This window comes from Actinia tenebrosa, unplaced genomic scaffold, assembly GCF_029948245.1.
Source record: "Actinia tenebrosa isolate PJP-AT-01 unplaced genomic scaffold, QUT_ActTen_1.0 PGA_scaffold8__29_contigs__length_14323225, whole genome shotgun sequence".
Classification (NCBI taxonomy): Eukaryota; Metazoa; Cnidaria; class Anthozoa; order Actiniaria; family Actiniidae; genus Actinia; species Actinia tenebrosa.
Window position 1 is genome coordinate 11,807,199 of NW_028292585.1, and position 14,188 is coordinate 11,821,386.

At 37.9% G+C, this 14,188-nt stretch overlaps 2 protein-coding genes and 1 non-coding gene across 8 annotated transcripts in view; 1 reads left to right on the top strand and 2 right to left on the bottom strand.

The window, feature by feature from the left end:
* The window catches only part of LOC116306291 (uncharacterized), a 29,525-nt gene extending 26,267 nt beyond the window's left edge, over positions 1-3,258 (top strand). For all 6 annotated transcript variants that reach the window (XM_031716315.2, XM_031716316.2, XM_031716318.2 and 3 more), the window contains 4 exons: positions 27-152; positions 408-578; positions 687-1,769; positions 2,122-3,258. In XM_031716315.2, the coding sequence (XP_031572175.2) occupies positions 27-152; positions 408-578; positions 687-1,769; positions 2,122-2,236 (1,495 nt within the window). In that variant the 3' untranslated portion in view covers positions 2,237-3,258. The remainder of the gene's footprint in view (positions 1-26; positions 153-407; positions 579-686; positions 1,770-2,121) is intronic.
* Positions 3,259-3,309: 51 nt separating this feature from the next.
* Positions 3,310-13,371, bottom strand: LOC116306293 (uncharacterized). Its single transcript, XM_031716323.2, has 10 exons — positions 12,874-13,371; positions 10,455-10,531; positions 10,309-10,361; positions 9,384-9,525; positions 8,986-9,093; positions 8,697-8,792; positions 8,025-8,170; positions 7,699-7,752; positions 6,518-7,576; positions 3,310-3,570 (listed from the first exon to the last, which is right to left on the bottom strand). The coding sequence occupies exons 1-10, from the start codon at positions 12,986-12,988 to the stop codon at positions 3,471-3,473; spliced, it is 1,950 nt and encodes a 649-aa protein (XP_031572183.1). The 5' UTR covers positions 12,989-13,371; the 3' UTR covers positions 3,310-3,470.
* Positions 9,759-9,829, bottom strand: Trnap-ugg (transfer RNA proline (anticodon UGG)). The gene has a single exon. It is a non-coding gene; the product is annotated as a tRNA-Pro (tRNA).
* Positions 13,372-14,188: the final 817 nt, after the last annotated feature.

Genomic DNA, 14,188 nt, shown 5'->3' on the forward strand with positions numbered 1-14,188 from the left:
GTTTGTTTTATTTGTTAATCACGCAGATCAAGTCAAGATAAGACTACAGCAGATGGTAATCCTAGATCACTAAAAAGTCCCACAACTACAGATTCACCACTAAACAGTCCAATTTCTCCTCCTGATGTTTCAAGTACGACACAGGAATCCAGGTAAGAAGGAATCCTATCTTGCCTACTGTGACTTCATGTCCTTTACGGCAACCATGTTGATGAAATTTATTTGTCATCGATTTTCTTTTCTCAAAAACGGCGGCAATGTCTTTATCATTTCAATCTCTTTGAGATGCTTGCCAATCAATATTTTGTGAAATATTTTCATTTCTTAATCAAACTAACACCACGAATGCTAACTACCTTAACTATCTAACGGAGATACTAATCATTGTAAAAAAAAACTCTTTTCAGACTCTCACCAAGCCCCGAATCACAGCACAGTGTTTTAACACGAGTGAAGTCTGGGGACAAGAAATCTCGTCCAGTGAGCACCGGAGATTTAGATCGGTTTTATGATGCTGACCATTCCAAGGAATTTAACGCTATCATAGAGGAAGGAGAAGGAAACGACAAGGCGGCAGGGTAAATACTTTGCTTCCATTTTCAGCGTATTCTTGGTATCGCAAAGGCTCTGACCAGTTTCAATTATTGCATATACACGTTTTCATTGTCTTTTGTTTTTTTCTTCAGCCAAAGCAAGTTTCGAATAGCTGCAGAGTCCGTCAAACGTTCTTGGCAGAGAAGATCAAAGAAATGGCGACGTTCATTCGAAGGAAAGTGCGGAAGTACCAGCACGTTACCTGATCTTGGAAGAGACTTAGGAAGCCCCAGAGAACTGGACAACTCGTCTGAACGATTTCCATATAGTGAAAGTACTTCACCAACAATATCTCCTTCTGTTTCATTAGAAAATACAAAAATATCTGATGACACTCAAAGAATTGTAGCGTGTAATCCACTAGTTAGTGGAGAAAACAGTGAAGGATGTTACACCAGTCCTCTCCCCTCTCCGGTTTTCTCTACAGATAATATTTCTGGACAGGAAACGGACATGGCCACGAGTGATGTCACAACGATAAAAGAAACGGAGGAATTGACGTTACCAACTTTCCCGGATGATGGTAGTCCCTACATGACTCATAGAAACATTCGAAGGAAACACGCCATTCAGGAAACGAGACCTTGTTCTGTTGCTTTGCCGTTGAGAGAGTCAAGTACGGAGGAGACGGGAACTGATGCTGCAGATAAGTCACAATCAGATAATAATTTGCTAACTTCTTCGAAAAACAAAACCAGAGGATCAGAATGTGATGCACCGGAGAACATTTGGGTTCCTAGGCAACGCCCTGGGTTACAAAAACGATCATCTTCTGACGGAGTTAGACAACAGTATCTCCGCAGAAAAGTAAGTAACACGTCTAGTGATCATAATTTGGGATCTACATCCACGAGTAGAGGAAGCCTGGACAAGTCTAAGGATAGTTTAATCGATTCTGGTGTATCTGGTACCCCAGACTATTCACCTGCTAATACTTTGAGCAAAAATATGACAAAAACACTACCAATAAATGATAAGACTTTACAAAATATGGAAAAATTCAAGCAACTCTCGCTTGAAGAGAGATTGGGTTTTGAAGAAATCATTGCTTCTGGATTTGGAGAAAACCAAAGAAAATTAAAAAGTGATGAAGAACTTGATAAACTACGCGAAGGAGCGAAGAGTAAGAAGAAATTCAAGGATGTTGTCAAGCAAATCTTCTCCAAGAAAAAAAGGTAAAAATTCAAAATTATCTTTTACTAAATGTCTTATTTCATATCAAGCCGCCATGGGGTAGCCTGGGTTCCACAGACTCTCTCGGCCCCACCCTCCTCGCTTAGTCACTAGAAGTATGCACATCCTATTTTCCTGCAACTTGACACTCCTGCTGTTGTTCCTGATTCTGCTAATTACATAATACTAACAATTGTACGTATTTGTGAACCATTTTTAAATAAAATAATAATAATAAAATTGGATATTATCTCCCTCTTTAAAATCCCTAATAAACGTACATATCATGTATTTGTGCAGATTTTTATTTTTTATTGTTGTTTCTTAGCTTTCTTATTATTGCTTCGATTTCAGGAAGAGTGTTTCAAGCTTAGAAGATGCTTTACAAGCGAAAAAGTCATCTAAAATCTTAACAAGAAGCCGTAGTTTGAATAGAAAAGACAGCAAAGATATATCATCAAGTGTATAATAGCTATTAATGTGCCTAGCCGCTCGGTATGACATGCTGGTCTGTCATGCAATCCATTCATTATGTCATTCCAAAAAATATATCCATACCTCCCCCACAAAGGGGGATTGAAATCACCAGTTAAGTGGGATCTGGCATCTTGTATAGTTCCAAAAAATATCCATACCTCCTCGCCATTGACTGGGGGTGTGAAATAACTTAGTGTTGGGAAGGATCTAGTGTAGAGGGAAATCTACCTTGCGTGATACCAGAAAATGCTAATTTATTTCCCATGGAAGGCATAAGAAAATTTTCAAGTGGGATCTGGCATCTTGTATGGTTCCAAAAAATATCCATACCTCCTCGCCATTTACTGGGGGTGTGAAACAACTTAGTGTTGGGAAGGATCTAGTTTAGAGGGGAATCTTGTGTGATACCAGAAAAAAATATTAATATGCCTCCCATGAAAGACATAAGAAACAGGATGTATTCTAGTATAGCACATGCATTATGGTAAACTGAGGGGGAGGTATGGATTTATATGCTAAGGAAGAACAATTCGAAGTCAAACTTTTTCTATTTATAAACAACTCTGATTTTGATCTTTTTTCTCAATACGATTATTTTTTAAAAATCAAATAATCCATTAACTAAGCAAACAAATATTATTATGCATGATGTAATGATTTGAGATTTTTTCACTACACATATTATACTTGTATATCATCAAAATATTCATTATCGTACTGAAATATTATGATAATATTGAAAATCAACAAGTATTATTCATACGTTTTAAATGAATATATTTAGGTTTATTTATATTCGTGTATATATTACAAGTGGTAAACATAATTCTACAAAGGATATGTGTACAGATATAGAGTATTAAATCTGATTTACTACGAAGTATCATCGACAAATTATATATACAACAAATACTTTGCTATGCAAATAGTCTCGTAGAAACTGAGTTATGAAAACATTAAATTTACGAAGTCATAGACTTTCACATTAAATAAAGTTTATAATATCATTTGTAATAGACTTTTAAGTAATGATTTGAACTGATCACTATAGAGTGCAAACAATCCGTGAAACACTAATTACTAAATAGTACAAAAGAGTGCTAATTAAACAATAGAAAACAATGGAATTTGCATGAAATTGTGCTATTTAGTATTACTAAAGTTTCATGGTTATATTGTTTGCACTCTATTTGTGAATGGCAATTATAATGTTGTTATCCCCAGTCCTAAACGGTAGAAATCATCATCCTGGGTATGACCAGAGGTCTTTTGATGTTGATGACATCATTTTGAGGTATTGTTGGCATCGTGTTTTGGTACGAAGACCTGTGGCATGAAATTAAGAAAAAAAAGTTTTCAATCAGTCAATTTGCTTCATGGACCACCCTCTACTCTGTGATCCTACTCTAACTCTCCTAGCCGTGTCCTCATATAAACATCCTTGTTACTGGGTTGCCTGTGGCGGCCCAGTCTAAAAACGCGTTGCGTGTTTACGTATTTTCCTGTGTCAAAAAATGCCATAATTGCGCAATAGTACCCAGGGGTCTTCACGGCACTAACCAAGAGTACTTTGCAGACATATGATGCAGAGATCCCCTGTAAAGTCTGATTTATATTCAAGTGTCAGTTGCCAATCAATGTCTATTTTATCAAAGTGCTTGGTTGGGAGTGGAGCTACGAATTATGTGTCGGAAATCAATGTCTACGCATTTTTTCCCGTTAGTTGCTGAAATTCAAGGCTCAGTACAGGATTAGGAGTTACTCGGGTGTATAAACTGACCAAGAAAGATCAAGATGCCACGAAAAGATCTTTTTTTATATTTGTCTACTCACATTTTAGTTGAGCTTCTCAAAGCAGTATTCTATACAGAAATAGTTTAAGAATAATAACTCAACTTAAACTAGGAAAGATTTCAAATCCTCCCGTGAGTGAACAAATGCCATGTTTAATTAATAAAGTTGGCGACCTTCTATTTCCCGTGGTAGATTGCCATCACCTTGTTTTAAGTCATTTTTACTTGCCAGATTTGTACTTGAGATTTAATAATGCTTGCGCTTTAATGGATTTTTGGATTTATAGTACACTCAACAAAATTACTCGACTCTGATTGGTCGAGAGGAGTACAATTATAGCGTTAATTGTACTCCGTAGGAGTAGCGAATTAAGTCGCTATGGCAACACGGCTAAAACAATGTCAAAACAATTATTTTCTATCATTTTGTACTTAAAAAGCATATAAATAAAATTTTAAAGCCGTAAGAACTAATCTTTTTTATGCATTTCAGTTGCGCGATGGACTGAAAATCGGCCGCCAAATAGACAAAGATGAACCGCGTCGCTTCGCATTTTTTACCGAAATTTTGTTGAGTGAACTATAAACAAAAAATCGCACGATCTTCGAGTACAATTTGGAAATTAATAGACACGAGTAATGTTTTGAAAGTTCTTGTAATTGCACGAGCCTTTTTTCCTATACAAATGGAACAGCCGGTCTATGAAGTGCTTTGAAATTGTTGACCGGCTTCCGGTCGTTTAGATACTCCTTACTGAAAATACGGCAGTTTATCATATGACCCGTACGGCCCTGCTCGCGCGCTCTAATAAAACCATTGAAAAAAGTCACGTGATGGGGGGCCGGACGGGTTGACGTAAGCGGGCCGGAAAAATCCGTCCGGCCCTGCTCGAATCCGCGCGCTTTCTCTTTTTTAGCTGTTATTTACTATTTCTTTCTTTCTTCTATTTTTTATCGATTTTTTCGTGAGGGTCATATGATAGAATGCTTATTGACTGAGTTAGGTCGGGCCGTACGGGGAAAATATTTGGCTCTCGGTCATTTGTACGGACCTCGCTGCGCTCGGTCCGTACGGCATCACCTCGAGCCAAATATTTTCCCGTACGGCCCTCCCACTCAGTCAATAAGTACATAGTCATTTCCCCCACCCGGAATATTTCTCTGCTAGATTTCACTTTGATAGATTTGGGTAGACAGGAATAGGTTACTCAAAAATAGAATATTCTGTATTCTATTATTTTAAAAGTCAAAAAAGAAAAAAGGAAAAAAAGTAGCAAAAGCGTGAGTAGGTATAATGTCTAGGTCACCCATCCAAGTGCTAACCCGCCTCAGACGAGCTTGACTCAGTATCTTGAACGACAACGATTTATCCACTGAACCACGGTTCTAGGTGAATCAGCATAACAATAGCCGTGAAAACAATGCACTAAATAGACTAGACTTTTTAAGACTTTATTTTCAACCGATTCCGTGCGTGGCAGAGATGCAAGGGATTAGCCGATATGGTCTGGGGGCCGGCTGGTCTCTCCCCTGATGCTTTGGCTAGAACATTTTCTTGCGTAATTCGTACACCCAAGGACAGAAGGATTTAATTGCCGTCAGGTCCGAAGTCCATACGACGCCTCAGCTCTGCGGATGTCTCGGGGGTATGGCAAAGTGGAATCGATTTTTTAAAAATTTGTTTTGGTTCGAATCCCATCTTATCCACATAATTTTTTTTTTTAAATCCATTTTTTATTAGATTTAAATTTTCAGCAATAAGCTGATGCAATCTATTTAGTGATTTCTGCAACTTGCGCAATTTCTGCAATTTCTGCAGTTTCTAACAAGGAAAACAAACAGCTACCCCAGAAAATAACATAATAACAAAGGATGGCAAAAAGATAAGAAAACTGATTGGTGATTCTGACTGAGAACATTGGGATATTTGATCTTGTTGCGTCACGGCGCAAAATCAAATTCACAAATAGTGTGACATGCATAACGCAAAACTGTTTATTTTATAGCCTAAAAAAGGGCAGGACCTGCAATATTTTAATATTATGTAGAGAACACCATAAGGGAGAAGATCCTTTTTTTTATGAAATATTCAATTATCTTTTGGCTAACATTGCAAACTTCTTGAGCTGTACTAGGCCTCTGTGCATGATACAGGCAACCCAGTGAAAGCCTATAGGACGTATTGCAATACTTGCATTGCTGTAACATGTATTGCAAAACCATTGTGCAAGTAACCGGAAATGGCAATAAAAATATATTTCTAGGCCTTTTCTTTAGAAAAGGGGACCCAGGGCTTTGAGGATTCCCATGAAAATAGTGTCCCTAGGGTAACTGAAGAGATTACCCTGGATCAATAAAGGTTTCATTGCTTTGCATGTCCTTTCAAAAGGGGTATTAAACCGAAAGCAGTTTTAGTAGGAAGAAGTAGTGTGAGATAGTGAATGAATGGCATAGTGAATAGATATTATAGTATGACTTACCCTCGCTGTTTTGACCTAAACTGCCTGAATAGGTCTCTTAATTTATGATATCTTTTCTTGGATGCGTGTCTTCCATGGACCGGTTCTGATGCAGTCGACATACCCGACACTGAAGATTCCCCAGACATGGTAGACAAGTCCGACACGACGCTCAACGAATCCTCCTCAAACATATCTCCAACAAAGCTCCTCCTGAACGAGCTACGATTCCCCCACCTGCAAAAAGCATTGTCTGAATATTGTGTGGAGAATGAGTTCCCAGGAGCCCATGAGCGTCGATCTTTACTGAATCTTTGAAATGTCGAAATCTTGTTGCTCGTGATGCTAGAAGGAGTTACTTCGGGTGTCGCTAGTTCCTGGTCCTTTTGCAAGTCACAAGAAGCAAAGTCTCTAATCTGGACAAGACTCAATGGTACTCCTTCAGAGTAGGAACGGTGTACTCTGGGTCGAATGTTCAAAAGTGGGACATTTGATAATCCATTTGTTCGTTGAGTATCCTGGTCAACATTTGTTGAACTGCAACAAGTTTTAAGTTGGTCAGTCTGCTGTGTGGTGTTGTTGTTGTTTAAATCAATGTTGTTTTCCTTATCTTCAAGTGAAGACATGCCTTTTCCTCTTGGCGTAAAGTCCATAGTCTCGCCATCCCTCAATGCTACTGCGCATTTTCTCCTTGGTGTTAGAGGATATTCTTTTTTATCATCTTCTTCTTTTTGTTTGACGTCTTGAAGTCTCAAAATATGCAGTCTTTGCAAAGTAGGCGAGATGCAGGAAACGGAAAAGTCAAACTTTTGTTGCGCTAATTGTTCAAGTGCAGATTGCTGTCTCAGTTCCTGAACCAAACGTGTAAACTCGGCATTTCTTTCACAGTATTTCGATTCGTTGTTTGTACAGGTGTTCAAAGGGGAACTGTCTCCTTCATCGCTTGCGTAGCCTGACGAAACAGATGAGCACACAGACGCAGGTCGCACAGATTGCGGTGTAGTTGCGCAACTGCTACTGCTTTCTTCTATTTTGACTTTTGCATCTTGTGGCAAATTAAGGACGTGTTGTTCTGATACCCTGATTGCAAAACAGAAGGATACATTATCATTATTATCCAATTCCCAGCATTATATATGTGATACATGTGGGATAAACAAGGCCACTCATGGTTTTCCCATTCGTTAAATCCAGGTTCTTACCTGTGAAAGACCTTGATGGAGTCTCTCTGACAGTTCAACGGACGTCGCGTTGCTCTGAAATAACACAAAATATCCAACTATTATTTTGCCTTTGTGTTATGATTACCTCAGGACCTGCTACAACTTGCAGTACGTGAGCACGAGAACCCTTCAAACAGCTGATTAAGACTCCAGAAATGAATACGTGCAGGCTCAAGTTTATTGTAAGTCTGTAATTGACGAAAGGAATTTTTTTGGAACTGATATTTTAGGTGAAAAAAGTGGTAACGACTGCACACCCGTGGCGGCTCACGACACTGTTTCTACCGCTGACCGCTAACGCTTACCTTTTTCTGGCTGTCAATCCATTGGCAACTTTAAGAGAGCTTTGAATGGAATTATTGAGAATAGTGACGGTATTGGACAAGGTTACCAGTGCCTGCTCCACATGGACACGATCAGGATGATTGACATCAGTAAACTTGATCAATTGCTACAAGAAAACACACCAAAATATTCAGTGTCAGTGCTATAGATGTTTTACCTGTTATCTTAACCATTGGTTAGGTTCTGGTGTTGATAAGTCTACAATCACGACTTAAGATACATTTTAAGTCAAAAAAAGTTTTTTTTGGCAGTGTGGATGAAAAGAAAGCAATATATTACAGATGGCTTAACGTCATTATGTGACGCATTTTGCAATACGTTGCTGTAACCAAGGCATTTTCTACAGTTTATATTCATAGTAAAAACAAAGTTGATCTTCATAAACTATTTTTTTAAATACTTTTCAGTACTTATCGTAAATTTCTTTAATTTAAACTCGTGGAAAATAAATTATGAGCTATTTCGCATGAAATCTGCGTATCGCCAAGCACAGGTTTCGCCACTTTGCAATGACCACACAGAGTTAACATACAAAAAAGACATTCCGAATGAAGACCTGAGAGTTCATTCACTGAAACGTGCAGGATAAAATGCGTTGCTCAACAGGATTCTGAACTCGCGTTTTTATTTACCTTGAACAACAGTAGATATCTCGGTAGCCTCTGTATGGGGTTTAGTAGTAAAGCCTGGAGGTCTAACCCTTTGCAGGTGAGACTAGTCGAAGGGGTCTGTAAACAATCATAAGTAAAACAGGTAAACATAAATTTCTATTACATTATTATTATCTGTGTCTCTCAATAGTAACTCTTAGTATTTATGCTGCTACTCAGTCATGAACGGGGCGGTTTTCATAGGTGGCTTTTCTTAATGGTTTTACTCGGGCTGCTTGTTTGGGACGCTAAGTATAATTACTCGTGTTACCTGCAAGAAGTCCTTAAATCCACCACAGTTTTTAATGCACCTGTTGATGGTGCGAATGGCTTTTGGGAAATTGTTCGAGAAGGAAGAATAAAGGCCAAGGACATGAAACTGCGGATAAAACGAAGGATTGAAATATTTCATGATTGACTATCTTATATTTGTGTTTGTGAAGTGATTATTAAATAGATCTAATTCGTGGTGGTGCAATGTTTTCCCATAACAGACCGCATGTCATTCCCTAGGGTATAATTTCTTTGTTTAACGGTTGCGCATGAGAAGACAAGAATATGGACACGACTGAAACAAAGAAAGTATGAGCTTGGAAATGGCTCATGCATGGTATGTAAAAAAAACTAATTGCACCACTGAAGACGAATTAGGTCTCTTGCTTGACTAACTTGATTGTTATCAGAAACAAAGTCGACAAACATATCTCCCACGGTACTTCGGTCATTCCATTGCAGCACCCTCTTCTTTAAAGCATTGTAAAGGCACTCGTGAATGTCTCTGATGTCATTCAACTCGACAGGAAATATGGTCCTAAAAGAAAAAGTCCAATACTTCATCACGGAGAATACAACCCTTCTTTTTGAGTGGTAGAGTGTATTTAGACAAGAGGAGACCTAAGTGGCTAGATACCCTTTAGATGAGTATCTGATGGAGCGGGAACCCTGCTGCGTGGGAACTGATCTATTGTCGAGATAGTATAGTAGTAATAAATTATGCGTTCGGTGTGTGTAATGAAATAGAGAGAATAAGAGAAAAATATGAAATGCCCTTGGCAGGAATCGAACCCACGTCTTCGGTATCCAGTCCGATGTGTTAACCACTACACCACAAAGGCCAAACCACGCTGGTAACGCAGCCGGAATGTGAAATTTAAGGTACTCGTGAGGATCCCAGAGCGATATTTTTTCTCTATAGGTAAGTTGAACACCGTAAATATGTACGCAAAGAATAGACATAGTATAGTAGTAATAAATTATGCGTTCTTTGTGGTGTGGTGGTTAACACATCGGACTGGATACCGAAGACGTGGGTTCGATTCTCGCCAAGGGCATTTGATATTTTTCTCTTATTCTCTCTATTGTCGAGATAAATGATAGTAAGATATAATTATAAAAATGGTAAAAATAGGTATGATCGTTGATGAAAAACTATGGTTTGTAATGGTAAGCTATACTCATTTATCGTAAACTATGGTCATTCTATATGTACACTGATCTATAGTAGACTATGGTCACTGATGGTAGATTGATGGTATGGTCACTGATAGTAAGCCAAGTAATTTTATGGATCAGAAAGAAATGAGGTTTTCCTTACTCTATATCTTTAATTGGGATGATCAGAGTTGAATAAAGATTATCCTCAAACACCTAAAAATGAAGCAAAAGCGAAAAAGTGAAATTCAAGAATTCGAAGTTACTTTGGTTATTGCAAAGAATTTTCAATGTCATTAACTTACTCACCGACTTCAATGTGCGAAGACAGGTAAGATATCTTTCTTCTGTTTGTAGCAATTCTAGTACAACTTGTAGTCTTTTCTCTGAAAAAAGAGACATCATTGTCTATTGTTAGAACATCCACTGTTAGAAATCTGCTTGATATTTTCTTACTCATAAGGTAGCATGCAGTCGTGCATGTACTGAAAGAACCTTGTGTTGAAATGGGGCAATACATAGATGAAATGAACCATCGGTCACTTCAAAGCCAGAGAGGATAAATAAGATAAATGTTGATAATACAGGCAGACAGATGTCATCTACATAAGACACAACATGCATTCTGCGATCAAAAAGGACTTTGTCCCTCCACATCAGATCAGATCCTGTCGAAAAATTGTAAAGCTCAATTTAACGTACAGGGTCAGTATTAATTTCCTTGATTAATTTTTTTTAAACATTTATTTCTATAAACAATCTATTTTAATAAATGAACGGAAGGAAGGAAGGAAGGAAGAAAGGAAGGAAGGAAGGAAGGAAGGAAGGAAGGAAGGAAGGAAGGAAGGAAGGAAGGAAGGAAGGAAGCATGTAATGAAAAGAATGGGAAGAAAGGAAGAAGAAAAAATAAGATGATGCATTTGCGACAACTCCTCCAAAGGCTTAGCTCCAAACAGTATGGCCTTTATGAGGGGGCTAGTCTCTTCCCTCTGCATGCTTTGGGCTAAAACATTCGGGAAAAACACGGCATGAATTGCCGTCATTCCGAAGTACACCCAGCGCACAGCTCCTGCGGATGCCTCGTTGGTGTGGCAATATTTTTCATAGAAGTGGAATTGTTTTAAAGGTAATCGCACAAAAGCTCTTTTTGGTCGCACTATTTAAGAGTCTAAATGCCAATAGAAACCGCAATTCTAATGGGTGCAATGTCTTGGAATTTCTCTTGCCGACAGAGCTATTTAGACACAAAGTAGAGGTTTAGTTGTCGCGCTACTTGGATTCCGAATGCTGCGGAACCGACAGAGCTGTGTATTGCGCATTAGCGGGTATTAGGAATACAATGCTATGAATAATGAGCGTTTATAAGTTAGACAGGGCTTTTTGTTCCACCCAACTACAGTGGAGAATACCTTAAAGAATGTTAGATAACACAGTCTACAGCAGTCTACGCTTGTGCATGAAGTGTTAATCTTAAATTTTGCACATGGCCCATTTTCAAGTATGGATTCATTAATCCGTAGGTAAATGAAGTTACTTGATTAGGGATGATGGACATTAAAGTATATTAAGATATCCGATGATAAGATAGCAGTTGATTGGTCCTGTTATTGTCCTTTATTGTACGCAGAAAAACGGTACAAAGTTTTGGACTTTGATTGTTACAGTATTACGGCATGTTACAGAAAAGGTATTCTGACTAATTGCATGTCAATATTTACTAGATATTGAATCAGCGGGGAGACCCCAAACGAATTCTAAAACGATCGAACGTTTAATTTAATCACTAAACTTGGTTTTGCAAATATAAATTTTTGACCGAATTTTTTTATATGAACTTTTCACATCTCACAAAGGACTAAAGCAAAAAAATATCGATTAAAGTAGGAAATGAATTAAACTGCATCAGTACACAATAAAGGTACATATTTTAGACTTGATTGGATTACGGCATGTTACAGGAATAGAGTATTCCACTATGCATGAATGGTCAATATTTACCGCCATATATCAATCAGTGGGGAAACCCCAAACAAGTTTTGAAATAATCAAAAATTTCTTACTGAAATTATTTAACTTCCTTGGTTTTGCAAATATTAACTTTTGAAACCTCACAAGGAACCAAAGTAAAACATCAATCAAAGAAGGAAATAAACCTCATTAGTACAAAAAAAATCTGTTTCTTGACCTCGTTGTCTCGTTGTCTGTACGTTGTGGCCGGCCCAACATTTTTTCCATTGATGAATATTAAGGTGTATCTGTGATTTCAGAATATTAAATCACATATCTCTTCGCGATCATTGAACTGAGAAAGTTTCTTCTTAGGGTCAGACAAGGTTTGTGTCCAATAAGAAAAAAGATGCGCTTTTGAAGACTCATTAAGAACAATGTCGTCAAAAACAAACTCTCAACAAATAATAGGAATAATATTGAATATATTCTGACTTTAAGTATAAGGTTATTAGAACTACGAAACTGGTGGAGAGAATTTTTCTAATTTTTAAAATAATTGAAAAAGCGGTTTGATGATAATAAAAGAAAAGCTGAAGCGAGAAGAAGCGTTTATGATCTATCGCCCACATCCTTCCTATCCTTTAAAACGTCGAGAAAGTACGCAAAGTTAGTTTATTTTCTAATCAAACACATCCTCTTTGAGTCCATTCGAGTCACAATTCTATGCTGTATACTAGAGTTTCCACAAATTTGGTTTTCATGACTATTTAGGACTTACCATCGTTTCTAGAAAGAACCAAGGCAGGACTGTAGTATTGGCAGGTCACTCTTCGTCCCAAGGTCGGTCTTCGTGGACCAACTTGGGATGTTACGTTTTCCATGCTTTCTTGCATCGTGTTGAAAATGAAAGGGCGTCCAAACACTCTTATGTAAGAGCAACAGGGCTACAAAACTGCAACTAGGCTGTTTATGGTATTAGTTGCCGTGCTATAGTCCTGTACTAGTGCACTGACAGCGTGAAGGTACAGTCTTAAATTACACGTAGTGATAGCGAATAGCATATGAAAAAACGCCAGACCTCTGACCTCAGGACCGTATTTAAAAATCCTTAGAAGCCGATACATCTGTTATCTTATCTCATGGAGACAAACTATTATTTACATGCATGTTATCAGCTGCACAATCTCAAGATCAATTTTAGTCCAATTTGAAGCCTTTATGGGTGGTATGGGTGGTAGAATAAGATGTAATGGTTTACAGTGGATTTCCGAATGCATTTGTGAAATAATGCATACTGCAAGATTTCTATATTCTGCCGATTAGGTCATTGGTCATACGTAAGGGAAGTGTGAATGGTTTGCAAACAAATACAGTAAACTTTAAAAATTAATAAGGTGTAAGTTAGTCAATATTTACCGAGTAAGTGATGACATTTTGTTTGATTCACCAAGGAATGTTCTCCTGGAGAGGACTTTACATAGCTAGGTAATAACTTTGCATACATAGGACTTCATTTGAAATTATAATTTGGGCAAAAAGGCAAAAATAAAACAAACAAAACAAAAAAAAATTGAACAAAAGATCAGTAGACGGTTGGTTATACGGCCGGTCTTTAGGAGAGGTTGCAAAGTCCATTGGTCTAGTTAAGTGGTTTTCCTTTTTTCTGATATTCTTAATATTCTTATCTCCCAAACTTGAATGCATTAAAATATTCGAGTATTCGAGAACCGTTTTCTTTTTGATCAAACCACGAGATACTCTCTACATTCCAGGCCACGTGGTGAGACCACAAGAAAATCAAGAAGTTTATTCAGTAGATAAGGTAAGACAAAAAAAGAAGACGTATACCCGGCCGGGTCTTCAGAGGTTCTGTTTCGCTTACTGTGGTTTTGTAACGATCTAGCGAGCATCGCGTGGGAGAAAATTGCCAGACAGATCTCTGATTACCACGTGGTTCTCCTGGAAGGGAATGATACCATTCTCTACAGTATGAGTGTAAAATAAGGTAGTGAAAATGTCCAATATTAGAGGTCGCTACATTCTCACACCAAAAGAAGTCCAGTACCGATGGTATTAACTACAAGGGTTAGGCA